This window comes from Astatotilapia calliptera, chromosome 14, assembly GCF_900246225.1.
Source record: "Astatotilapia calliptera chromosome 14, fAstCal1.2, whole genome shotgun sequence".
NCBI lineage: Eukaryota > Metazoa > Chordata > Actinopteri > Cichliformes > Cichlidae > Astatotilapia > Astatotilapia calliptera.
The window spans coordinates 6,017,654-6,044,506 of NC_039315.1; the positions used below are offsets into that span (position 1 = coordinate 6,017,654).

At 40.3% G+C, this 26,853-nt stretch overlaps 3 protein-coding genes across 4 annotated transcripts; 1 reads left to right on the forward strand and 2 right to left on the reverse strand.

The window, feature by feature from the left end:
- Nucleotides 1-497: 497 nt before the first annotated feature.
- On the forward strand, nt 498-15,197 carry rasgrp4 (RAS guanyl releasing protein 4). 2 transcript variants are annotated; one of them, XM_026191537.1, is made up of 17 exons: nt 498-1,462; nt 7,255-7,430; nt 8,041-8,152; nt 8,356-8,418; nt 8,525-8,659; nt 8,822-8,963; nt 9,876-10,049; nt 10,185-10,301; nt 10,882-11,157; nt 11,251-11,331; nt 11,598-11,702; nt 11,832-11,941; nt 12,052-12,202; nt 12,301-12,337; nt 12,694-12,825; nt 12,930-13,123; nt 13,588-15,197. In XM_026191537.1, exons 1-17 carry the CDS (start codon nt 1,446-1,448, stop codon nt 13,693-13,695), a joined length of 2,130 nt encoding a protein of 709 aa, XP_026047322.1. In that variant the 5' UTR covers nt 498-1,445; the 3' UTR covers nt 13,696-15,197. The 2 variants fall into 2 exon arrangements, with proteins under 2 accessions (XP_026047322.1, XP_026047323.1); XM_026191538.1 differs by lacking the exons at nt 498-1,462; nt 7,255-7,430; nt 8,041-8,152 and having other exon boundaries at nt 8,367-8,418; nt 8,529-8,659.
- Nucleotides 14,661-23,902, reverse strand: hnrnpul1 (heterogeneous nuclear ribonucleoprotein U-like 1). Its single transcript, XM_026191535.1, has 16 exons — nt 23,820-23,902; nt 23,055-23,334; nt 22,547-22,834; nt 22,013-22,223; nt 21,840-21,913; nt 21,408-21,547; nt 20,950-21,049; nt 20,751-20,863; nt 20,301-20,567; nt 19,989-20,111; nt 19,742-19,870; nt 17,532-17,700; nt 16,550-16,813; nt 16,183-16,331; nt 15,887-16,093; nt 14,661-15,555 (listed from the first exon to the last, which is right to left on the reverse strand). The coding sequence occupies exons 2-16, from the start codon at nt 23,290-23,292 to the stop codon at nt 15,439-15,441; spliced, it is 2,589 nt and encodes an 862-aa protein (XP_026047320.1). The 5' UTR covers nt 23,293-23,334; nt 23,820-23,902; the 3' UTR covers nt 14,661-15,438.
- A 325-nt stretch (nt 23,903-24,227) lies between these two features.
- On the reverse strand, nt 24,228-26,782 carry opa3 (outer mitochondrial membrane lipid metabolism regulator OPA3). Its single transcript, XM_026191539.1, has 2 exons — nt 26,538-26,782; nt 24,228-25,160 (listed from the first exon to the last, which is right to left on the reverse strand). Exons 1-2 carry the CDS (start codon nt 26,677-26,679, stop codon nt 24,832-24,834), a joined length of 471 nt encoding a protein of 156 aa, XP_026047324.1. The 5' UTR covers nt 26,680-26,782; the 3' UTR covers nt 24,228-24,831.
- Nucleotides 26,783-26,853: the final 71 nt, after the last annotated feature.

A 26,853-nucleotide genomic window follows, 5' to 3' on the forward strand; every position in this document is an offset into this window, starting at 1 on the left:
CGCTGCAGGTAACGTGGGCGTGCCAGCGTGTTGAGTTATAGTAAAATGGCACTAGCTGTTCTTTTGTCCAATGTTCTTCACCAGCTGAGTGGCGCTTCCTGTTTTAAAGAAGCATTGCTTAAGATTACAGTAAGTTTACCACATTGTCCGGAAATGGCGTGTTGTGTCTTTCTGCAACATGTGCATGTACGCCCCTGGAGATCTTCAATAATCTAACTTCTCAGCGAAATCCAAGTGCATGTTAGGTGTTTTTGACTTGGCATGCAAGGTCTGCGGGAGCCCTGTGCATCTCTCTTTGCTTTTGAATGCAGTGTCGCCCACTCACTGTCTCTGCCAGCCACTCAGCTTCCTGCAGCAAAGAAGCCACCTCTGCAGACTTGGGGACATTAATGTCCCCTGTTTGGTTGCCTCTTCCTCTTGGGGTGTTAAAACAAGGATTCCTTTGAGCCTCCCTGTCCAGCTGCACAGCGACATTCACAAGCACAAACACTACCTCCCTGTGTAATCACTTGCTACCCTGAGAAATGACAGCGGCAGTTTAAAAAAAAGAAGAAAAGGAGAAATCAGGAAGATAGACGTGATGTGGGGCACCCTGGAGATCCAGTGGGGAGACACGTGTCCGGTTTCAACAGTGTCACCAGGCCCTTGATGATTCCTCCTTAGTAACTTAATTCTTTTGCCAGGGTTTGACAGTGACACAGAAAACTGTATCAGAAAGAGGCTTTAAGGTGTGGCCTATTTTTTTTTCCTGTGTTGACACTTAAAAAGAACCCGAGAGTTCCCCTCTTGAAGTACACTGATGCTCATATGATTGCTCATCACTATCTCTCTCTAACTCTCCTCCTCCTTCCTCTATTGGTACTCCATTTGTGTTCACAATTCTAACTCTCTCTCTCTCACTCGCTCTCCCCTCCCCCTTGCACACGGCCACACACACACACAAACACACACAAACACACACACAGAAACTGATGTGAGTTCCCCTATCTATCAGAGCCAGTTCCTCCATTTAAGATGCTGACTTGTTTATGTTGAGGGGACGAGTGAATGACTGTTGCGAGTTTTTGCACTCTACTTCGAGGCTTCTTTGGGGCATTTTGTCTTGGCATGTCTGCTTTGTTGCAGGAAACGGAGGCATGAGGTCTGCTTTGTTACTGATTTGTGGTTGACAGATAAAGCGAGAAGGAGGTTAACTCACTCATAGAGTCGTTTGATAAGCAGGACTTAGGCGCGGAGTTTAGTCGATGAGTGTAGGTGAGCAGCCTTCGACCTCGAGCAGCCCTCCCTGCTGTGCCTGCTCTTGCTGTCCAGTGCACAGTAACACATAGAGGACACAGAGGAGATAAAGGAGGAGCAAGGCCAACCATGGAGCTGTAGAGACGTGCTCAAATGCCTGTACGGATCACCAGTGGAGGAGGAGTGTTGCTGAGGAGAAGAACTCTGCAATGAACAAGAACAAAAGGTAATTAAATAAGAAAAAAGAGACAGGGCGTTAAACCTGAGAGTTCGCTGCTCGCAGAACCATTTGCACCTCAGTTTCTTAACAAGTGTAAGTCTAAGTATGTGTCAGCAGCAAGTGTTTTGAGTGCAGCAGTGATGTGTGAACATTGAGGTTGTAACTGAGATGTGGTGTGGTTTGTGCAAAGGTTCTTGACAAAGTCAAAGAGAAACAAGGACATTTATTTCTGCATCTAGTGTATGCCTCTTCTGCCATTTATTGTCATATTCAACACTGTGCACATGGAGGCTTTGGGTTAAAATAAAGGCTGCAGTTAATGTTTTGACCTGCATATCAGTGAAGACTATCAACTTCTCAAATTATTTGTGTGTACTGCACACAAGTGAGAGCCAACATTCAACAGTTGTGCGTGCCTGTGGAGAGCTGCCTGCTTGCCTTTCCATGGAAATGCGTTCTGCTTTTCTGTTCTGTCCAGTAATCTCCTTTTTCACGTCAGTGCAGTGACGTTTTTTGCATTCGATTTTAGATACAGCAGAGAACCTATATGTTTGTGTTTTCAGAGGCATTTTTTACTGCTGCAGTTGTGACCACAGATCTTATCAGATTACTTGGAATGAAAGGGTTGTATGTTAAATGTTGAGGTAGTCAAATGTGAGTTTTGTCCAATTAGTTACCTGAGTTTGAGGGTATGGAGTTTCCCCTTCAGTGGCAAGACTGTCTAGAACTATCACATAAGGTCAGCATTGTATTTTTATCAGTTATGCATATGAGTTTAACAATATGTAAGACAATAAATAACACATTCCTGAAATGTAGAAATCTTTGTAAAATCTCTAAAAAAAAAAAAACCCTAAAGAGAAGCATGGAACAAACTCAACGTGGAACTAAATTGTAATAGTGGAAAATTAGGGAAGTAAGTCACATTAGAATTATTGTTATAGGTTAAACATACATGTGTGTATACCAGAGAGAGAATTTCCAAAAATTGGAGAGAACAGAGTGTAGTGCTTAGTTGAACAGGTACAGTACTGAGTAAAAGTCTTGAGCCACTCCTCATTTCTTGATAGTTTGCTTCCAAGCAGCCAGACTTTCTTGTAATTGTAAAGTGCTCTTGAACAGCGTCCTAAGGGTCTTTCAGTGTTTGGGGTTTTTTGGGGGGATATTGGCTCTCTTTTACCTGAACATTTTCAGGGGACTATTTTGTTCCGTTTTTTGTTATTGTTATTTCTTCATTAAGCCACTTAACACCAACCTATGAATCATTCAAGTATGAAAAAGGCACATAACCTAAGGAATGAATCCATTTTAATTTGTATATTTAGGCATTTTGCTATTAGCAGTCTGTCACCAAAAAAAGCACATCATTTATTCCTGTTTCTTTAGTTGAACTTTGACACACATAATATAGTATTTGTGCTTGATTCCCAAAGACCTAGTTAAAAATGGCATGGATTGCAATGCGTGCTTAGAAATTATGGTAAATGAAGGGCAAAAGACAAAGTACCAGGACTAGCAAACTATCTATAGCAGATAAACATTATCTAAATGTCAAGTCTGTAAGAAATAGGAAGAAGAATTTCAAAGATGTGATACAGGCATGAGAAACACATCTGACCCTTCAGTCGATCAAGCTACTATCTGCTAAAGGTTCACCAGAAATGGTCTCAGTGGAGGATTGCCCTCAGTATTCACAGAGAAGGTCAGGAGAGAGGTACAACAGTCAGTGTCTATAGCCATCTGTAAAACACAGTGGCAGCTCTGTCATGGTGTGATGCTGCCTTTCTGGTAGTGTTGTTGGAGGTCTTGCCATTAATTACTTTTGAATACACAAAGGTACTATCAGATTTTGATTGAGCATCCAAAGCATCTGAATATCCGGTTTTTCATTTTTCAATGTGACAATGATCCCAAACACACTGCCAATTCATTAAAAACATACCTGGATTGAAAGCACATAACAGAACACTATAGGTCATGGATTGGCCTCCCCAGAGCTCAGAGCTCAACAATATTAAGGGAGCACTGGAAGATCTTGACAGAGAACAGAACAAAAGGCAGCCAGCATCCAAAAATGAACTTTGAATGTTCTTGAAGAGGCAGCGTGACCTATTCCTGAGGACTATTTAAAGAAATTACAAAAAAGCTTGACTACTCATTATAATTGAAAAAATAGTGTTTCTATACTGTATCTCGATGCACACTTGAATGTTCTAATGAATGGCTGCCCCTAGCTCCCATTTTCCTAGCAAAATATAAAGAATTTGGGGATTTCTCAAGACTTTTGCACAGGACTATATGATTGCACTATATACAGTACTAAGGAGGGGAGGGGTCAATAGCTCCTTGCAGAAGATGCATCCTCTTGATGCAGAGGGAAACAAGAATATGGGTTGGGAGAGGGGAGAGCAGGGAAAAAGAGCAGTACACAAACAAGGCCTTCAAAGGGCCTGGGCTTCAATTAATCAATTAAGGAAAGAAAGAGAGGAATTTGCATATCCCCCCGCCAGTGTGAGAGCAGGAGCAAGGGGAGGGGGTTACTGGATCTTTAGCCAGGAGTCTCAACACAGATGGGAAAGAGAGTGAGGGGGATTTCCAGAGAGAAAAGGAGAAGCTGTTTCCTGAATGGAATGAATAGAACAAGGATGAAGGAAGAGGAAAAAAGTGAGCAAAGTAGGAGTTAGTGAGGAAAATGAGGAATGGAAGGTCTTCCTGAAAAAAGAGTCAGTGATGCAATGGAGCAGGATCCAAATGAATAAGTATGTCATGTCATGTCATGCGCACAAGGATTTTCTTTTCAACACAAAGGTTGTTCCTATAGATGACATGCTAAATAAAGGGAGTGCTTTTCAAGTTGCCCTATGCTTTGGAAAAAGTCAATGCAAATTCCCAAACAGTAACTGTGTTCTAATTTGCATCCATATCCACTACACTCTATTTTCAAATGGCTCTCTGTCATTGAAGGTGGTCAGTGTCACTACACAGAAAACATACCTTTGACTGATGTTTTGTGTGTTACCTACTCAGCACTCGGGGGAAATTCCCTGAATAACGTTATGACATCAACAACATTTCCCCGTCAGCATTTCTGTTTGTAGTTGCCGTGTCTCACGTATGTGCAAGTGCTTTGACAGCAGGTGAATTCACTGAGAAAGGTGATATGTTGCAAAGGACATTGAGATTAGAAAACCACTCAGTTTTGTTTTTAAATGTACAAAATTAGTGTACATACTTCAATCCAAACACGTAAAAGAAATAACGGACTTGGAAACACTTGAGAACATAGAATAGATATTCTCATAATTTATTGAGACTGTTAACGAATTAGGTGATTATTGGTTCATTTTCAATCTGGATCAGGTAATATCTTTAAGTCAGTGTTATCTGCATAGTCAAAATCCCAAATTGCATTGTTTTTTTAATCGATGGACTTCACAGTCTCTACAGAATGTAACAGCTTAACTTAAAGCAAAGACCTTACCCAGCATGAGATTTAAGTTTCACAGTACACTTTTGCAGAAACCTAAAAGGCAGCTAAGTATAGATAAAATGACAGAGGCATCTTGATTTCACAAGCTTTCCTCTCCTTAAAATATATTTGTTGAAAATGTTGCATGCTGTGCTGTTAATGTTAGTGTTTTGAATTCAGTAGCCAGACTGTGTAATGAGGCAGAGGGGAGGAGCACAAGAGGCAGATCTTTGTTGCCCAGCAGGTTTCCAAACCAGTCACCTGGAGCCTGAGTACGAGGAAGAAGAGTGATGGAGTCTGGTTCATCACTGACATCCCCCTAATGCAGGGGTGGGCAATCTCAGTCCACGAGGGCCGGTGTCCCTGCAGGTTATAGATGTGTCCTCGAACCAACACAGCTGATTTAAATGGCTAAATTAGTTCCTCAACATGTCCTGAAGTTCTCCAGAGGCCTGGTAACGAACTAATCATGTGATTCAGGTGTGTTGACCCAAGGTGAGATCTAAAACCTGCAGGGACACCGGCCCTCGTGGACTGAGATTGCCCACCCCTGCCCTAATGTTTTGAGTCTAGATGTCTCTGAGAGTGAAATATGTTGCGTGATGACTAGATGGAACAGCACGTACAGGCAGCTTGTGGTATAAATAGATAAGTGAATGTCACCACATGTTCCTGTGTATCTATAAGTGTTCTGCCATTTTATATGTTTTTGAGTGTCTGGACAGTGGGTGCAGGTGTATGTTTAGTAATGCATAAACTATATGAGAATGTACCAATGTGGTGAGTGGGTTGGGGAAATAAGCTGAGTGCTTAGGTTAAAAGAAGGGGATGTAGGTCTGGTCATTCAGGGAACTTGTCACCAGTTCTCTGAACTCACAGTTGTTTCCTGGCAATTTCATCACATTATCTGCAGTATAGACTGACAGTTTCATATTGGTTACATACTACTCAGTGTTTGCTCAGATGCACGAATACAAAATGTCTTAAGTGCAACACAAAGCTTCACCACCTTTAAAAAAAAAATGACAGACACTCTTAATGGGCAGGTTTGTTGCAAAATGTAGTTTCATTAATGTTTGGTAATTGTGGATCTAGACTTCTCTTAAGTCTCTTGCAAAACTGAGGTAACTATACCAGTTAAAATGTAGATGAAAAAGCAAAGAATAGAAACCAATAAAAAAGTTAAGAATTTCACTGGTTATTGTGAAACACGGTCAGATATTGCACAACTGAGCCACTGATCTGAAGAGGAAGCATCAACATAATCATGAAACAGAAAACTGTTGTGTTTAAGCATAAAATGTAGTATCTCTCCCTTATCTTTGTTGTCTAAAAAGTTGTTTTTGTAACTCTACTCGCACTTAGCATCAGTCCAGCTTCAGCATAAAGTATGCACAAAGGGATGGCCTATATGCTATGACTAGGCTGGATTCTCCTCAGTTGCAAATTTCCATTGAAGTCCAAAAAAGGGAAAATTTGCATCAGCGTTCTGCCACATCAGTAGCAGGACACCAGTCACCAGTGTATGATTACTAAAACAAATGGGTCTTGTGGTTACATACTGTATCTATAGGCTGCGAGGTGAATCAAAGAGAGATCTTCCGTTCTTGCCTAGTTTACTTGTGAGATGTGGTAAATCTATTTTGTTTTCGACAACAAGAAAGCATAATTTCAGTGTCTTATAAAAACTGATGGGTGATGTATTTTTATACTAACAGCATCCAAATATGTTTTGATGTTTTACTTTTTTAGACTTATAGATTTTTTTGTAACTTCAGTACCACTTATCAAAAACAAAAGGACTTATAGCAGTCACTATGCCTTATTTAATCTCTCATGTTGTCTGTTCCAGATTTTCCGTGACATTAATAGGAGTTTAAAAATAAAAGTTGCTCTGGCCTATGTCACCATTAGCACCTGCAATTAAAGAAAAAAAAATCCCGATCAAAACTAATTCTTATAAAGTTTCTAAAAGCACGGGAGTAAAAATACAGTACAACATTTAAATGTGTGACACAACTGGCCACCCATCTAATGTCAGTAATGAAAAGTCCCCCACTACTTCAAGTCTTTTACTTATTTGACAAATTTAGAGAAGCGTCTGAGCTGTTGCGTGCAGTTAGTCTGCTTGTGCATGATGGCTCAGACAGCAGCAGAGCTGTAGCAGAGCTTATCAGATGTGGGGAGCTGTGTTTCCTCTAATGCTGGCTTGAACTATCTCGTCACACATTGTTCTACTTTTTTAGGCTACTTATGCTCCCCTTTTCTCTCCCTCTCTCGCTCTCGCTTTCACTCTCTATCTGCCTTTCTGTCTGTCTCACTTTCTTAGGAAGTCCAATGTGGAGAGTCCTGGTGTGCTAAAGGGCAAAAACCTGGGCCCCCGGAGGAGGAATACATGTCCCAGTCCTCAGGACATCACCCGGGCCCTGCAGAGCCCCAGTTCTGCTCCCAGTGCCAGTGCTGCCAGCCTGGATGACCTCATACAGCGCTGCCTAAACTGCTTTGGTCAGTCTCTGTTTGCCATGTGGTTTTACACTTTAACAACAACAAGGTTATATAATTGAGGGATGAGGGAAAGTGTGGGGGGTGGGGGTGAGAGAAACTGACAGGGTGGGATGGAGAGAGACAAAGAGCAGTCTCATACAATCAAGCTTTGTTCTGTTGGGTTACAGAAGCCAGCCAGTCATTCCCATGCAATGTTAAACTATACAAATCTCTCTATCTCTATCTCTATCTCTATCGCCTCCTCTGTTGGTGTATCAGTCAGTTCATTAAAATTACACAAATACATTTTTTGGATATCAACTGTTAAAGGTCCTGAAATGTGACAGTAGAAAAACTCAAAATAATGATCTAGTTAACTGGCATAATATAAAGCTTTCCTAGGGAAATGTTAGGGTAAAATAAAACTAGGTAGTTTGGTTGTACTGAACCTTTAAATTATAATTAATATATATTTCTGTTGATAAAAACAGGCATACCTAGAGAAAGTCTGAAATCTCCACTCTACCTGAGCTGCTTGGTGTGACATAAACTCGTTGCCTATTGCACTGTTTGTTGTTTTTAATCACATTAATCCTCCTCCTGTGAATCCACTGCTCCGTTTTGCTTGCAGATTCAGAGGGCAAGACTTCCAGCCCAAGAGGGACCCAGTTGGTCCACATGACCCTGATGATGCACAGCTGGGTTGTGCCATCTGAGGCATTTGCCCAGAAACTTCTCACTCTATATCCTCCACTGCCACTCAGTGTAATACTCTGGTTCCACTGGTGCACTGCTCCCAATCACATGCCCATGTTGATTAATCAGATCAGGAAACAAGCATGGCTTTGTTTTGCACTCCATGTTTGCAAAGCAGATTTCAAGTATATATCCCTACTGTTTGGTATAATTTGCACAGTGTGTTTAGAGCCTTGACTATTATTCTTACTTATAAGGACTGTCCCTCCGACAAGAGAGGACTCAGGCGGACACAGATCCGCCACCTTGCCAGGTGAGTAAGGACACTCGAGACCGTTGAATGATGGAGTATGACGGAACTGGTTATCCTGCTCTATTTGCGAGTAGTAAACATGTTTTCTGTTTTGCTTTGTGGCAAGGCAGTGGATCAGCCAGTTCCCAGCGGTATTTGAGGTGGACCCCCACCTTGAACAGACCATGGGGGACCTGTGGGCACTGGTCCGGTCAGATGGAGGAGAGGAGAAACACTCGCAGCTCATCGAGAACTCCTGCTTGTGAGTCATGTTTCTGTTTGATTTACCGTTGTACCCTGGAAAAACTGCATATATATAAATATGTCTAAAAACAGTTTAAAAAAAAATATATATATATATATATATAAACAATAAACAATCCTATAAATAGAATGATGATTTTTGTCCTGTTGCCTTTCCTAGAAGCCCTCACCTGAACATATCACAGGCACCCTCACCTTCTGTGAAGAAGAGGAAGGTGTCTTTAATATTCGATCACATGGAGCCAGACGAGATGGCTGAGCATCTCAGCTACCTTGAGTTTAAAAACTTCTGTAATGTATCAGTAAGTTCACCAAACAACTTCTCACTATTTCTTAGGTTTTTCACCCGATGAGACACCATCATGTTGCCATGACTCACAGAGATGTTCCTAGTCCTGAAATAAGCACTCAGAGTTAATGAATATGCATAGACAAGTTTTACTTTTGGTATCATTATTAGTACCAGTACATTATGTGGTTATGATAATTAGTCCTCTTGTAAAGATGTTATTATAGCCTAGTAGCAAAATTAATGGATAAATCATAAAATCATCTAAGATTCAAGCTAAAGCTCTTTAGTTAAGCATTCTTTGTCAGCGTTTGAGGTTTTTTGCTAAACAGTGTAGTTTAATGGCATCTTCATTCATTCTACACACAGCTGAGCATGAAGTATGTTAAAGTAAAAATATTATACTGTAAAAATGTTAAAGGTTCACTGTATTTTTGACAGTTTAAATGGTGACACTTTCCATGAACATTGGTCATTTTGTTTTAATCACACTATCAGTAATATGTTATTTGTAAGAACAAGTTTTTCTGCCACATTGTGAGAAATCCTGTTGCGTAACTTGCATTGTAGTTGATGGCATTTCTAACTTTCAATAGGAAGTGTGAACACTTTATGGGAAATGGTTTCAGTGTATCAATTTGCCTAATAGTACCTACATCTATAGTCTCAGTCCCTTTACAAAGTATTAGTAAATGGTGCCATACAGTCGATAGTGGTCACCGTATCTGTTGGTTTTACTGACAGTCAGGCTCCCTCCAGATGTTCCAGATGGTTTGTGAAATTGCAAAGTTGTGCCACAACTTTTTCTTTTACTCTGAAGCCACAATCAGAAGATAAAATATTGTTTTATTTTTATGAGAAAATGATTCAAAATGTTAAAATTACGAATAACCTTTATTGCTTGAACTCTTTTCTAATCGGACAGTTCTTGGATTACCGCAGCTATGTAGTACGAGGTTCAGTCCGGGACAATCCTGCTTTGGAGCGTTCAGTGATGATGTGTAATGGGGTCTCCCAGTGGGTCCAGCTGATGATTCTTAGCAGACACACAGCCCAGCAGAGAGCCCAGGTCTTCACCAAGTTCATTCATGTGGCTCAGGTAAAGTACCTGGGGAGGCAACATCACAAAAACTGAAATAAGAGCTAAGACGCATTTTGGTTTGGCTGCCAGGTCTACTGTTTCAGGTGCACTTTTTCTAATTTACAGTTATTTCTTATGCTCTTTTCCATTTAGAAACTTCGATCTCTGCAAAACTTTAACACTCTCATGGCCGTAACTGGAGGCCTCTGTCACAGTTCAATCTCCCGCCTCAAAGACACTTCTAACCTGCTGCCTCCTGATGTCACTAAGGTATTTTAAATATTGCGTGTAATCATGAGTCAGTGTTAGTGCCTGTCACGCCACAAGGGTGTAAACGTTTAGACATTGCTTTGCTTAATCATTGCAATGTCTGTTTCTTCACCTGCTAACCCAGTAAGTGGTGTTTCTGGTAATTCTTTATCTTTTGTTAGATATGGTGGCATTCAAAAAGTGATATTTGCATGTCATACACATCAACTAAACTTACTGTACATATGAGAAAGAATGTTTTGGGGCGTAACATTAACTCAGAGAAGTGTTTGGTACACATTCCATTTTTACCTCTTGTTTTTCCTGTGTGGGACAACACCTTCAACTGCCCTCTTGGGGTTGCTTTGTCATATCCTGAAGAGTTTTTATAGATTTTTTACATTTTTAGCTGTATGGTCTCATCACAGCTAGCCAGCTGTTTCTAGACAAACTGGACAAACGTGTGCAAAGGTTTGCCATATCTTAGATTACTCTTAGACGATTCACTGTTTTCCATTTAAACAAAAAAAAAAGGCTTAGTTAAATATTTTAAAAATATATATTTTTTAATCACTATTTGTCAATCTTTATTTTCTGTCAGGCTCTCAGTGAAATGACAGAGCTGCTCTCGTCGCGGAGTAATTACAGCAACTACCGTCGGGTTTACAATGAGTGCACCGGCTTCAAGGTTCCCATTTTGGGTGTCCATCTAAAGGATCTGATCTCGCTGAATGAGGCCTTGCCGGACTACATAGATGAGGAAAAAATCAACCTGAGCAAGCTGCAGCACCTCTATAGCAACATTAATGACCTGCTGGCCCTCCACAGCTGTACACCACCCTTTGAGGCCAACAAAGACCTGCTGCATCTGCTCACGGTACTAGAACAAGAAACAAGAAGGGGATTTTTACAAAGTTAGATAGCACGAAGTCACAAACATCTGAAATTCTGTTCTGTGTTAATGTTTCAGCTCTCCCTAGATTTATACTACACTGAGGATGAGATATATGAACTCTCATATGCCAAGGAACCCAAGAACCCCAAGGTTCAGGTCAGTAGAGCTGAAGTGAAGCTCTTTGTAACGGTACACAGGTTCACACTTACTTTAACCTCTTCTTATAAGCGGGTGGACATTTGCGCACTTTCTGTGGGTGTAACGTGTTCTTCAAAACAAAAGCAGAGACGCAGTGCTTAAATACATCAAAGTTAGCCACATCAAAGCGCTGTACGTTAGGGAAGTGTATTATGTGGTGGGTGTGTGCATTTTTGCTTGTCTGACAGTCTTCGTGTCTCATTGCTGCATCTGTTTGTCCACAGCCTGTAGCTCCAGTTAAACCCCCAGTAGTGGCAGAGTGGGGTTCAGGAGTCACCCCCAGGCTCGACCCCGACACCATATCTAAACACGTCAAACAGATGGTGGATGTGAGTATGTGACTTTGCAACAACCTGATGTCTCTCACTTCCTTATTACTTGGCAGCCTAAAGCAGAACTAGCAAACTGTTCCTTGACAAGTGGAACTGAATATCTGATCGTTCTGTTGCCCCCTGCAGTCCATAATGAAGAATTATGACCACAATCAGGATGGCTACATTTCGCTGGAGGAATTTGAAAAAATAGCAGCCAACTTCCCCTTCTCCTTCTGTACTCAAGAAACTGACAGGTGAGGAAGCTGCAGCTCACACGCGGGCCTCTCGTCATGACCTAAATGCAAATCAGAGAAAGGACAACTTACTTACATCTATGTTGCACTTTGGAAAATTTTCTGCCTAGGGAGGGACAAATCAGCCGTGAAGAAATCACCTCTTACTTCATGAGGGGAATGTCCGTATGTGCCAAGTTGGGGTACAACTTCAATGACGCGCATAACTTCCATGAAACCACATACAAACGACCAACATTCTGTGATATATGTAGAGGCTTTGTGAGTGTCATTAGCTTTGTTTGTTGTTTGTTTCTTTTTTCTCATTGTTTTGGGTTTTGTAGAAATTTAGTCAAATTGTAATTTGTCATATCTTGCAGCTATGGGGTGTCACCAAACAGGGCTACCACTGTAAAGGTAGGCTCAGAAACACAAAAATAAACCTCTACGATCAGAGATCTTAACCTTCTAATCAACTGTCAAGAGTAATCAGCTTGATCTGAGCAAGAATTTGCCCAATAGAATAAGACAGAGTTTAAGAGGACAATTCCCTGAACATGTGGCCTCTTGACATTTCCTCTGCTATTGAAGTAATTTAGTTTGTAACGCTAAAAGCATTACAAAATTACACGTCAACACTGAAATAGGCTATGTTGTTCCAAAAACAATGGTCTGATTACTCTGGATAATCCACAAAACGTTTTCTTAATCTGAGTGAACGAATCCTTAAAGTGGTAGTGCTTTAAAAGCTTAACATTTTCTCTGTCTTCCAGACTGTGGGATAAACTGCCACAGACACTGTAGAGATCTGGTGGGTATTGAGTGCTTGAAGAAACACAAAAACACGACTGGGTCCTGTCCATGCACCCCCGCACCTGATTTAAGAACCAAGGGCAACAGCTGGAGTGCGTCCTTTCTTCTTCATATACAGTCCGCAAAGCACACACTGTCTTCTGTCAGTAAAAAGTCTCTAAAATTATTATTTAATATTATTATTTTTTCTGGTCAGGTTCGGAAGAGGAGACCTTTGTTTTTCCCCTGAGTAATGAAACAGAGCACCATAAGGGTACATCTGACTGGAAAAGTAACACCAGTGAATCAGTACTGTCCGACCGCTCCACTCAGACGGATCCTGGAGTTTGGACACCTGAGAAGAAGGACAAAAAGGGAAACCACCTTCACTCTCGTCCATCACTGAGAAAGGTGAGAAATGGTGCAAGTTCCTGCAAAGTGATCATTCAGAAAGGAAGTGTTTCTTAACCTTTTCTTCTCTGTGATCCTGTTTATATGTGAAAAATGCCATGATTGCATAATGAAATAATACAGCAAGGATTCATTTAAGATTAAAAACTTTGAGTTGCTACCAGACACAGTACAAAATGATAACTCCGTTAAGAATACTGTGAGCTTGGACTCCATATGTACAACTTTGAATGACTCCCTCTACTGTCGTTTTCATGCATGCTGTTATAAAACAGCAAAATAATCCTTTTTTGTGTCCAGCTTGTCCATCTGACTGCTGAGACTTTACTACCTCATATTTTAGGCACTACTTTCAGAGTTAAAGCATTACAAGTGCAGTTTAAAACACTTTGCAAGACTTTGTGAAATAAGAAAAACAAACAGTGACTAGTTTCTTTATGATTAATTTGACATTTGTTTTCCAGGTCAGCACTCTACCACACAGAACCCGCTGCTCCATGCCTGTTTCCTTCCTGCAGGAGAAGATGGAGGAGCTGCATCTGTACAAAGACAAAAGCAGGGAGCCAGACTGAGCACTCATTTCCCCACATGGACAAAGCACAGACACAAACACATTTTTTTGGACAAAGCTGTGTCTGACTCGTGTTGAACTGATACTATTTACTGGCCACTTATTTTAGAAGGCCAGCAAAGGACTCATTTGTGTTTCAAGCATGGTTGTGTGATGTTTTTCATTTGATCTTTGTCACTGCTATTTTATTGGTTATCCGGCTAAGAAACATGGATTTTCCTACTGAGGAACACCTCGTATTGTTTTGAACTGGTGCCTTGGTTTTCTGGTGCTAAACCACCTTACTTCCTAATTTATGCCAACCTATAGGCAGGCTTTTCCTGATCATACAATATATACACATGCAGGGTAGGAAATTAACACTAACCTCAACAAAACTGTGGTTAATTGTAACACTGGCAGCTATATGACAACTCGTCAATTTGGAAAGAATGGAAAACTATTTTAACTGTTATTTATTTGGCTGTTGATTGGATATTTGATATACAAACAGCTAATGTATCAATTTATCGCGTGTCAAAAAGTTATATTATCGAGTTTTACCTTAGCATCTGTTAGCCCAGTTGGTAGTAGAGTTTTGCACATCAAATTCTAAATGGCAATATTGGATTTCATATGTTTTTTACTCAATTAAGCTGTCAGAAAAAGTTAGTGGAAAATCACAAAGTATTTGTTATTGAAACTTCATCATCTATATTGCCCATTTGAATAGCAAAAGGAGCTTGTTAAGCCTAATCGGCCATCATGACTACAGTTTAAAATGTTCATTTCCTTCCCAATGTTTTTGACTGCACATGCATATGGTCCAAACTTGGCATATGGTTTTTAGCTAAACGCTTCCTTTTGTTTTGTCCATGACTTACAAATGTTGGGGAAAAAAGTCGAAAAACATATCAATGATTAATCAGACAGTATGTGTTGTGTCTGACTTCACTGAAGGGGAACAAAAGGACATTAACAATTACAGGCATATACAACTGCATTTATTGTATAAAGACAAGACAGTTTGCGTAACTGATCAAAATCTGATTTTCATTTTCAGGTAGAAAACAAATTGTTTGAAAAGAATAGGATTAAACTACAAGACAAAATGCGCAATCACAAAGGGATGGAAAAAAAGAAAAGAAAAAAACAACCCTGCACATAGAACTAGTCAAGAGTGGCAAAATATTTTTCTCAATCAAAGACTGGATTAAATACTACAGCATCAACACCTATTTAAAAAACGTGTTTCATAATGCTTGGTGTCTATTGCAGTAAATAAAATGTAAAATCGGTAACTGAAAATTAAAAAGCAAGACAGGACAGGGTCATGGATGTAAAAAGCATGCATTTTGTTCTTCTCAAAGCAAGCAAAAGTATTCAGGGTTTGCTGTACTTTTCCTGCCTTCTTCACACTATGAAATGTACAATTACCTCTTCAATCTGTAGTAAATGTGGATTTCATACATCCACACTGAATGCATTATCAATAACATTCATTAAATGTCTTGATACCTATCATCTACCACTTCACGGTCACTGCTTAGAATAAGACTTAATTCAGTAAAAATAATGAAAAGACATCAAACTGTATGTAATTTAGGTGTACACGGATTGATGGCAAATGAAGGCTACTGTGTTAAATCAGATGGAGGATGTTATGGTTGGAGACACAATGTGGGACTGTACAAAAATCAATCTTCTGCAGTTATCAGAGGTGTTCAGGACACAGGTGGATGCAGGTACAGATGCAGGAAGGAAGCTACTGGGAACCAGAAGATGAGCCTTGGCTGCCTTGTCCAGGATAGCTGCCATACTGGCTGTAATATTGATTCCACTGGTTCTGATTCTGGTAGTACTGCTGCCACTGCTGAGCATACTGTAAATCAAAGCAAGAAGCATTTAGAGTTAAAAGTGTGTTTACAAGTTTGAGATACTTCATGATCATTAAACCCTTTCCAAAGCCTTAAAGGTGGAGAAAGAAAGAAAGAAAGAAAGAAAGAAAGAAAGAAAGAAAGAAAGAAAAGGCTGAACACTGTTTTAAAGTTGTGAACTTTGTGATTCAGTTTTTCTACAGTGAAAACTTTGGATAAAACTTGGCCACCATCAGATCGATTACTACTAAAGTGAATTCATTAGGATTTCTGCCACTGGGCTCTATTGAAGTAACGGCCTGAGTTCATAGGGCCAAAAATGGACGTTAGTGGTACCTGCTGATACTGCTGGTTGTAGCTCTGCTGTGGCTGCTGTTGTGGTTGCTGTTGTGGTTGCTGCTGCTGCTGGTGGTTGTACGTCTGACCAGTGGCAGGTGTCTGGCTGTAGCTCTGACTGTATGCTGGGTACTGACTGTAGTTGCTGTAGTAATTCTGGTTGTAGTTGCCCTGGTTGTACCCTTGATTGTAGCTCTGGCTGTAGCCCTGAGGGTGAAGAAGAATACAATGATATAATTTTTTCCCCCATTTTATAATTTATGGTGTTTTATCCATAAATGAATCATATTAAGTACCTGGTTGTATCCTCCTTTGTTGTAAGAGGGTGCAGTTCTGTAGCTTCCCCCTGACTGCTGACTGCGGTTATATCCACTTCGTGCATCAGAGCCTCCGTCACGGTAGCTGTTGCCCCATCTGTTCTGGTTATAGCTGCCACGATTGTAGCCTGTAAAACGCAACAAAAAGATGAAATATCTACAGACATTTATTGAACAATTTTATTTTACAAAAATGCTGTGCCAACGTAAAAGTCAAAGGAAGAAAGCAGGTGCAACATTTGTTAAACTGAGATCATTAAGTGTTCAGGAAAAATATGTTAACCTGAAAGTTCCAACTTTCTAGTTTGAAATTATCAAAAAATAAATAATATTTAAGAGTTCTTACCTCCTCTGTATCCACTGCCTCCATCCCCACTGCGGTTCTGGTAGCTGCCACGAGCTCCATCACGGTTGTCATACCGCTGGAAGCTACCACCTCCGCGGCCACGGAACCCACCAGACCTGTTATCAAAGCGTTTCTCAGGGGGTGGGCCAGCTTTGCGGCCCTCCTCATTGTACTGCTTCATCAACTTTTCAGCCTCGTCGCGCTGCAGCTCGACGTACGTCACTGCCTCCAGGAAGTCGCAAGGCTCAGGGAGAGTAAAGTTGGCTTCAAGAGTGGCAGTGATGACCACAGGAAAGAGACAGCCCATCCAGCAAAAAAAGGATGGGAGAGAGAGAAAGAGGGGGAGGGGGTTGTAGTGAAGACCAAAGCAGCCACACCACCGGAAGACAAAATGAAAACTAATTACTATTGTACAGGGGAAAAGTACATCAGAGAAACTAAGAGCAGATAATGAAGCAGATGGTAGGGTAAAGGGAACAAAAATTACCTCCAAGGGAACATGGAGGAAACATTTGTTTAAACAGACACAGGAGAGGAGGGAGACTTCAGTAAAGGTGGGGAGGGGGACAAAGGACAACTAAAAAGTTGGTGAGAAGAGGAAACAGCTCTGCAAACCAAGGACAGCTGATGTGAGAGTGTTACAAATTAACTTACAAAAACATATGCATGTAAATGTGTCATTTGGAAACATTCGTTTCATGGAAGCCAATTGCGCAGTATTGGTTCTATTACAAAGCCGAAATCTCAGTTTGCAGGGCATCAGAAGTAAGCTGAATGGCAAGTGGTAGATACAGGGCAAAAAATAAGAATCAGATTCATGTTGACTTTTTAAAAAATATCCAGGTCTGATATCTGGCCAAAGGCTATGATGAGGGAAGGGGGGAGGGGGCATCTTCCAAGTTTGATTTTAGAGACAACACATAGAAAAAAAGTAAAAAAAGTAGATCTGGTGTTTTATTTATTGTTTCCACAGCGTTCCTACCTTTCATTTCTAACACAGCATGATCGGGCACATCCTTCCCCTGCTCATTGGTTTGCTTTAATGTTCGTTCTTTTAAATCCTCGTCCGTGGGACAAATTACAATAGCCTTGCGTTGAAAACCTTCAAAAGGACGCATTTTTCGTCTCCTTGCTGATCCATAAACATTTGTCTAGCAATGGTGACAAGAAAGAAGTAGAAGCTTGTTTGTTATTGTTTATTTGTAATGGCTTTCCACTGGAAGGAAGCTGGAACCCTGCAATAATGAAGTGAGAGAGGTTTGGCTTGGACGTCAGTCTACGTTTTTACTCAGGTACTATTGGCCTCTCGTCACTCCACAGACTTACCTCACGGTCTGTGCGTCCAGGTACCCAGTGACTGCTAAAGAAAGTTATTGTAAATAGAGGGACCCTGTGCTGACTAAACTTTCTGCTTTGTCAGACAACGCCAAGATGCGCGCACTCAATTCTGTGTTCATTCAATGACTATGTGCTGATTGTAAATATGCTTCAAAAGCACTGCTACAATTACGCAGAGCAGTAACTGAGAGAAGCTGTATTTTGTATTTACCTCAAACATTAAAAGAACTTAAATATGCCCTAGATGAACAGTTACAATACCGAAAGGTATATTACAGTTACCATTTCGATTGAATTGATTTTCAATTCAGTTAATTCTTCTTCTATTGCGATGTAGCGATTATAAATGTAGAGATAGTTTGCAGTAGTCACCAGGTGGAATAGCAAATACATAAATATTTCATATCTTGCTCTGAACAACCTAATTTCAGTATTATAAACTACTGCTGTTAGATTTTTCTCCCAAAATATTCCATAGCACTGATCAGCAGGAACGACTCATGGTTACATTTTGCTTTGATGACAGTGCCAACTGTCAAATGTAGCCACATTATAAATCACATTTTTTTCCATAATCCTTGCTGCCTGTGTAAGAACTCAAAACCGAATGAAAATGCTTCAAAAACCCTCGTTTCAAATCAGGACTACAGCTAAATAACAAACACTTAATAATTACGCTTTATCTAAATTAGGCTTTTAGGTGACATTAAAACTGCCAAAGCACAATTATCAAACTGCGCCATGCTATGACATTCAAATAGAAGACTTGCGGTTAGGACACTTTAAACAGCAAACAGCTCACAGTATTAACTTCAAACAATCTCTCTCTTCATCCAGCAGAACTCAGTGGGGTCTCCACTGACCAACAAACAACTAAGTAATGCCAATGTCAATTAAATTTGTAATGAATATGATCTCACAATTTAACAGTGAGAAGCTTATACAAGTTCTTATTAGTAACCAATTTAGCTTTAAATATATGCCAAAAGCTTAAAAAGAAAAAAAAAAAAAAAAAAATAGGATTTCGGTTCCTTAATATACACACAAAGAAATCACATACCTCAAAGAAAACACTCTGTGTCTAAAGTGCCAACTTTACAACTTTTATCGAATATAAACATGTCCGAAAAGCACCATTTACCACAGCATGCTGCTTCAAAAACCGCTTGCTAGTCTCATGGGTCCCTCAGACTTACCTTTACTCACCTTTTCTTCATACGAGCTCTTGTCCCATTCCAGACAACACATATATAACCTACCTGCAAATACTCACAGTTTCCACAGAAAAGCCACAGTCCACCATCAGACCCACCTACCTTTTTCCCACATTTCCTGAGCTCAAAGATCTGAAAATCTAAAAGGCTGTTAGTCAGTACTTACCTTAGGGGTCAATTTATTAAAAAACACACTCAAAAGTTCCATATATCTCACTTAAAAAATAGCTTTTAAAAAGCTATCAACTCTGTCTTATTAAATTAGCAACAGAAGGTGTTTTTCTTACTCACCAGTCAGAGCTTACTTGTTTCTCAACATCTTTACAAAGTCATGGTTTACTTGTACATTGTTGAAATTCACAAGACAAACAATACTGTATTATGACAGGGAATAGCAAGTGCAATATACTGCGGGATGAAAACATAACATATTCTGTCACTTATGAGAGCCATTAATCATTTTCGTTTACAATGCATGACAAGCAAGTGACAAGAGGGAGATCAATGCTTCTTCTACTCTATAATACACAGAGACCCCCTGAAAGATAAATAAATAGTCCATTAGAGAGAGAGTGATCATCAGGGCACATTGACTGACTGTGGTGAGTATTAAAGCAGAGTGTAACTGGAGGGGCAGTACCTGATCGAGGATGTAGTTGCGTCTCTTGCGGGCGGCGATCTCAATCAGCCGGTTCAGACACTGGGTGGCCTGCTGTATCAGAACATCCCAGCGCCCGGCGTAGTTCTTCTGGCGGCGCAGACCCATGACCTGGAGAAAAAGGAATACATTTTAAAATCTTTGTTTGAAAATAAATAAAGACTTTGAACAGAACCAACATTCACAATGTAATGAAGAAAAAAAAAAACCCACAACAAACAAAACCAACCTTCATCTTGTCCATGATAGCATTTGTGCCCAGGATGTTGTACTTCTTGTCCGGGTTACTCTCTGCATGCTTTGAGGCCCAAGTGGTTTTTCCACAGGCAGGGAGGCCAACCATCATCAAAATCTGGGGGGAAAAACAAAACAAAAAACCTCTGATCAGTGCTACATCAATTTTTTATTTTGCTTACAATTAAATTTACAAATTGTGGCTAACTTCCAATTAACAATCAAGCATTTAGTCTCCCCAAAACAACAGAAGATTTGGGGGCAAAAACCTCATGTACTGTATAGTACAATTTCACTGCTAACTTACCTCACACTCAGACTTGCTGGCAGGTCCTTTAGTACCTCTGATCTTGTCCTCCATCTCCAGATTGTGGATGAAGGTGTATCCCTCTTGTGGGGGGAAGTAAGGCTCTCGCTTCTGTCCAAAGTTGAACTCAACCGCACAATTCTTAACCAGGACGTGAGGGAACAGGGCACGGCCTGCCAAGGCTTCTTTGGTTGTCCGGAAAGCCACACCCAAATGCACTCCATTCTTAGAGAAGCCCATCTCCACCTCGTCACCACTGTCAAAGTCCTTAAAGTGACAAAGCAAAGAAAACGTCTCAACTTGTAAAATATGCAAAATGCGAGCATTATGATAGATTACTACCATAATTACTGAATAAAAACACAATAACTAAAATAAAGAATACATTATTAAAGAAATGTGTGAAATTCTTATGTGATAAGCTTTAGAGAAAATGAATCAATTACTTACAATGTAACAACCGATGACATCATTTTCGCCAAACTTCTCACCAAAGTCTGAAAATTTACAGTCAACGGATTTTTTTCCTGTTCCTCCATATCCAAAGGAAAATGGCTCCTCACCTAAAACATTGCAGGATTAAAACAATTGTTTTATTAGTTGACCGAGCAAACATCATGTTGAGTATTGTGACAGATGCTTCACTCACCAAGCTGAGTGCTGCAGTGGTTGAGAGACCACCCAATTCTGACCACATGGGGATCAGGCTCACTGCTGGGGAGGTGCTTCACAGGAATTTCTTCATTGATCTTTAAAAAAAAACAAAAGTCAAACACAATCAGAGTAAGATTTTTGTTTGCCTAATACATATATGCGTGCGTGTGTGTGTGAACCAGAAGGATTACTTGACATTATTTCAAAAACAAACAAAACAAAAACAAAAGAAAAGTTAACCAGAGCTTCTATAAAAATTGTGTTTTCAGCTACATTGGTTTAAAGGCCAACAGGGTTAATGCTATTCTTACATTTGACGATAATGCTTGTTAATAGTAAAGTTTCCCCAATACCAAATTGGTAAAATTTCATAAAATAGGTCTGACCTCATCAGCACGAATCATCTGTCTAGCTTTAAAACTACTAAGCCTTTAGACAAACGCATCCATTTACCTTCATCTCATAGCACACGCGTCCCTGGGTGACTCCATGAGTTGCTCGTGCCCCAGCCCAAAGGTAAGCAAAGCCTTCAATGGTCAGTGGATAACCACTGTAGCGGTCACGGGAAACTTTGAAGTGCAAATCACAATTGTCTGAAAACCAAAGAGTTAAGCACAAAGCATCAAACACTTCATCTATATCAGTCATAAGATGGTAGTCTACATCTCTGCAGCAATAGTGGGCGCTCATTATCACTGTAGATTAGAGCAGAGCATACATATATTTAAACGGTTACACGTAATCCATCAACAAAAGCATGTAGTGAATAAATGACTGTGTCTGCTACAACAGTCCAACTTCCTATTGTCTCTGATATTTATAAACAACCATAGACAGCACACTGACACTAGTTTGTTCACACACTATTTAATGTACCATACTTACATGTATCAATTGTAACAAGAGTGTCATCTATGTTCTCCTCTTCATCTTCAGCAGGAGGCTGAGGTGTTCGGGATCTGTACAATAACACCAGAGTATTTATTGTCATACACTTTGCCTTATCCATTCCGAGTGTAGACAGTTGAGTTAACTTAGAAAAACATGTAGAAGCCCACCTCTTCTCCTCACGGTGCTCATAATAGCTGTAGCCCCTGTTCTCCTCATACGGCCTCTTACGTCCATAGTGTCCACCTCTCTCATCTTCAGTTTTGACTTGCTCTGGCTGGCCTGCGGTATCTTGCCCATGCTGCTGGTCATGCTGATTATCTTGTTGCCTTTCACCTGCACCCTCAGATTCATCTTCCATTTTGACCTCTACTTTAACTTCTATAATTAGACATGAACAAACATAACACATTTTAACATGAAAACAAGTTGTTGAATTTTTTCTACTAGGTATGAGAGCAGTTTGAGTGTTGGGTTTACATGTCTTTACTGTATGGCCAAAGTCCATGAGGAAAATTTTACACTACCTTTAGCATCATTTAGTTTAAGCAGATCACTGTGTCATTGTGCCACCTCTGCATGTCGGCAGTAAATAGCAGTAAAACTTGAATCTCTGAAAAGCGTTTCTATTCTCAACCAGTGCCATCAGAGATTAATACAAGACTATAAAAATCAACTGAGTAATAAAAGTAATGAAACATTACCTTGTCTATTCTTTTCATTCTCCTCCTCTTCATTCTCTTCCTCCACTTCCTCCTTTGTTGCAGGCTTGGTCTCTTCCTCAGACATCATGTCAGTTTTCTGAATATCCTCATCTGCTGTGAAGTCGGGCACATTGTGACCCGAGTCTGAAGGAGTCTGACTTTCGTAGGGGTTACCTTCTGCCTCCTCTTCTTCATAGTAACCACCTGAATCTCGGCCCTCATCTTCATCTTGAGGGGCATCACCTTCAGCTTCATCACCACCACCATAGTCCTCAGCTGCTTCTGAATCTGGAAATGTAAAATTTTTAAACTTAGTTTAGGTGTTCTAAAGTTTGTAAAGTGAAAAGTTTGTTGACATTTCCCAACTTTGAAACTTTAATTTATACTTAAGTACAGTGAAGTGCTTAAAATGTAATATCAGCAAAGGGCAGAAACTGGATCAAAGTCCAAAACAACGTAATAAAACTAGTTTCATGGAAGTGAAATGTTTAATGAAATAATACTTTACCTTGCTGCTCTTGTGCATCCGTTTCATCTTCATTGTCTTGGTAGTCATCACCGTATTCCTCTTCCTGCTGCTGATCCCCTTTATCCTCTTGCTCACCAGCATCAGCCTGAGCTTCAGCCTCCAGAGCGGCTTTCAGCCTCTCTACGAGGTCTGCCTTCAGGCCTCTGGTGTCCAGGCCACGGCGCTGGAGCTCTTCTTTTAACTCATTGACTTTCAGTTTCTTCACGTCAACACTCATTGTGATTTTGGATATCTGCTTGGTGCTTCTTGTCTTTATTTGCTACAAAAATTGGGAGGAAATGTTCAGGTACTGCTAAAAACACTGCCTATAACTTTCAAATGTTATCTGCTGCGCGGCACCGTGCCCACAGCCAAATAGGCTGCGTTAGCCGTTTAGCTAAGCTAGCAACGCTGGACAGATTCTGTAAGAATATACAGTGTTCCACTACACGTCTGTGAATAATTAAACTCGTGTTTTATTGCAGCCGTTACCAATACAACCCTTTGCAAGACAAAACTATTCCTAAAATAGATGCTAATGCTATTACTCATCTAAATATCTCGCTGAGCGCCTAACCTTCTTAGCCTAGCATTAGCTAACGCACCGACAGCCGCTGCAAGGGAAGAAACTTTAACTCAGACAATAAGCAAGCTGCGACCCATACTTTATGTCTGCACGCAAGTCCAGGAGAAAATGAACTGTGCAGTCCGCTTAAAGTTTAGTACTAAAGCGGAATATATTAACAAAACAAGGTTGAGGCCTACCTCCTTTCACCCAAGTTGCGCGGGCAAGTCGTGTTAGAAGACTGAAAGAGTTGCTACCGCCCCCTGGCGCCACAAAGTGGCCCAAACTCAGAACCGGAAGTTAACCAGAGCCGCTTGGTTGAATTTATTATTCTACTGCAAAAACACTGGGGTGCACTTCTTTGAGCTACCAAATAGCGCGAGTTTACCATTAACTAATTTGTACCATATAATCTTAGATGAAAAAAACAAAGTTCTGTATGATACGCGTTAAGCACTTGGAGCGTTCCAAAGCAGGAAGTGTTTAAGTTGACGTCATCTTGGGTACTGTAGTTTTACAGTAATGTGAAGACACGCGGGACATTATCCACTCTGGAGGTGCTTTCAGTTTTGTTCTCTTGTTTCGTATTAAACATAACAAAAACGCTATCAACAGCCAACATATCATTTTATTTCAATTTTTTTTCCAATTGTCACCATATATCCAATTAAAAACCAGCAATTACAACATGGAATTTTATGGACAGTACAGGGGCAGATTCTCTCAAAAACTATCCAGTGATATGAGCTGGTTCTGTTTTTTTTTTTTTTTTTTCCATTAATAGTAACTCATAATTAGTATTAAAAAAATCATATAATTCAGTATTTCCAAAGTGATTAAGGTCTACGAGGATCACTGAATTACAAATAAAGGAATATGCTGAAGCTGTTAAAAATATATATGTATATATCAACTTTAAGGTCACCACTTTATTGTACTGTAAGTTTTTATATACACTCAGTCAACTTTACAATGAACATACAAGGTCAGCCAGTGAAATTCACTATGAATATCATAGCAATTCCTTTTTTTACAACTAGTTGCTCAGAACACAAGCAAACAATAGCACCCAAATCCGCATTGCAGTGATATACTTATATCAACCTCTTCCACCCAGCTCAAAGCTATGAGGCTGTACATGTACACCTGCACTCACGCCTTCATCCCACAACCCGACATTGTGCCTTGCTGTATAGCAAACAACTAAATTTGTTACTTTTTGGTGGGAACAGGAAATGACAGCATTTGCCTGTTGACCTCTCTCAGCTGCGCACTTAGAGTCTCTGTCGTTAGGGATAATTCTGCTAGTTGCGTCTGTAGGCTTATGAGGGTCTCGTTCAGCTCTTCCTCTTTACGGCGAGAGTTAGCCGCCTGTCTGCTGTACTCTAACACCATGCATCCACCACCAATGAGGAAGATGATTGATTCCCCCAGTAACTCGGCGCCCAGCTCTGCTGCCGCTTCCTCGTTCAGCGGCTTAATGGTGGCTCCCCTGAAGCCCATGATCCGCATCTTTGTTCTCATCTCAATCCAGTGATAAACTGTTGGAACAAGGAGCATACAGTATATAAGGAAAGAAGACTTTGAATATGTTTGGGTCCTGTTCAATTTTTCATCAAAAGGATCAGCTAATCTGGTCAAAGGTTGTGAATACAGGAGAAACTGCATTTATAGTTAAAGATGCATGTCATCATTGCACTATCATTTACAAAAGTGATTTGATTTGATTTATTATAATCTTCTACCCAGCTGAGAAAGTAGCCTTAATACCATACTGAAATTGGGTTGAAATTTTTTAGAATTTTTTTTAGAATAAAACATGAAAACAGGACAACACTGCCCAAAACCACAGAATCAGTGGTGCTCTTGGTACATTACACAGAAATTAGGCAACCAGGTTCATTAAAACTGAAACATTCTTCCGTATATCTGTGGTCACCACATGACTTAGGATCCACATTTACTAGTTAATAATTCAAGAGACTCTCCAAGATTCAGCAGTCCATCAAGGAGACAAATTATCTTGATGTCAGTTATAAGTGGGAAAAGAATAAAGCCCCCTGCAAAGTGAGAAGTCTCTTAAACAGAATGCAAGAAGGCTGCCACGTAAAGATGAATCCCTTCACAGTCACTGGTGTCCTGTATAGCAACTGAGAAGCCAAATCCCTCAGAGCCTTAGCTTACATAATATTTCTTGTCCATAACAAATTTTGTGTGTTGTCATTTTGCCCCTGCTCAGACTCCTCAAAAGCTGGTGTGTCCTCCATTTCACCTTCTTGCTTCTGGCCCTCCTCCACCCCTTGACAGCTCTAAGTATGACTACACCTTCACAATTCGGAGTAAAATCCTTTCTGCTTCACTCAGCCATCATATATGAAGATAAGACCACCTTTAAATCTAATCAAACTTTAATTGCATTTTATCTACTCAGTCAACAAATAATACCGTGCCCTTTTTTCTGCAGCGCCTTTTCATAAAAGCTCGATTTGATGCATTAATTTACTTAAATTTGCTATCTTTAAAGAAAAACTGTGACTTCTTTTTAATTTGCACACAGTAACAAACACAACATGATATACACAGTAATCTTTACTTGGGAAGTATTTTGAATGACTAAACAATAGAGCTAAGTGTCCACTTAGCATATTTCTGTCTAATTAAAGTCAGTGTCACATTCTGAATAGGGCGTTTGGACAACAATTGTCCTGCCGTGCCCTCATAGCAAAGGCTAATACAATCTGTTTCAATGACAGACAAGACCCGCCCTTTACACCTTGCCTGGCTGCTATAAGATGATTGGATAACAGTCATTTCAGGTTCATTATCATTGGTTGTTGCGCCTCCCCATGCTTATCAACCGTCAGAGGTGACTGGACTGAACTCTAAGCCTTTAGCAGCCGTTAGCTCAAATTACTCACTCTGTGCCGGCGGCAGGCAAATGTAAGTTTTAAAGAACTCGCTCCTCCGGGCTCCAGCTTTTATCCGGTTAGCCACAGGCTTGCTCAACTGCCTCACTCCGAGGTAGAGGAGCTTGGCGATAGGAAAGGCACCAACAACCATCTTGGCGGAAACGCTTCTCAATGGGGCGGAGTGCGTAGAGGTTACGTGATGACGTTATTGATTGACAAGCCCAGTCACAAATCCGACCACGTGTCCAAGTCTCGTGAACTGAAACGCCCTGATTTCCTTACTTATTTGGTCCCATCTTTCCCAATTTAAATAACATTATTGATG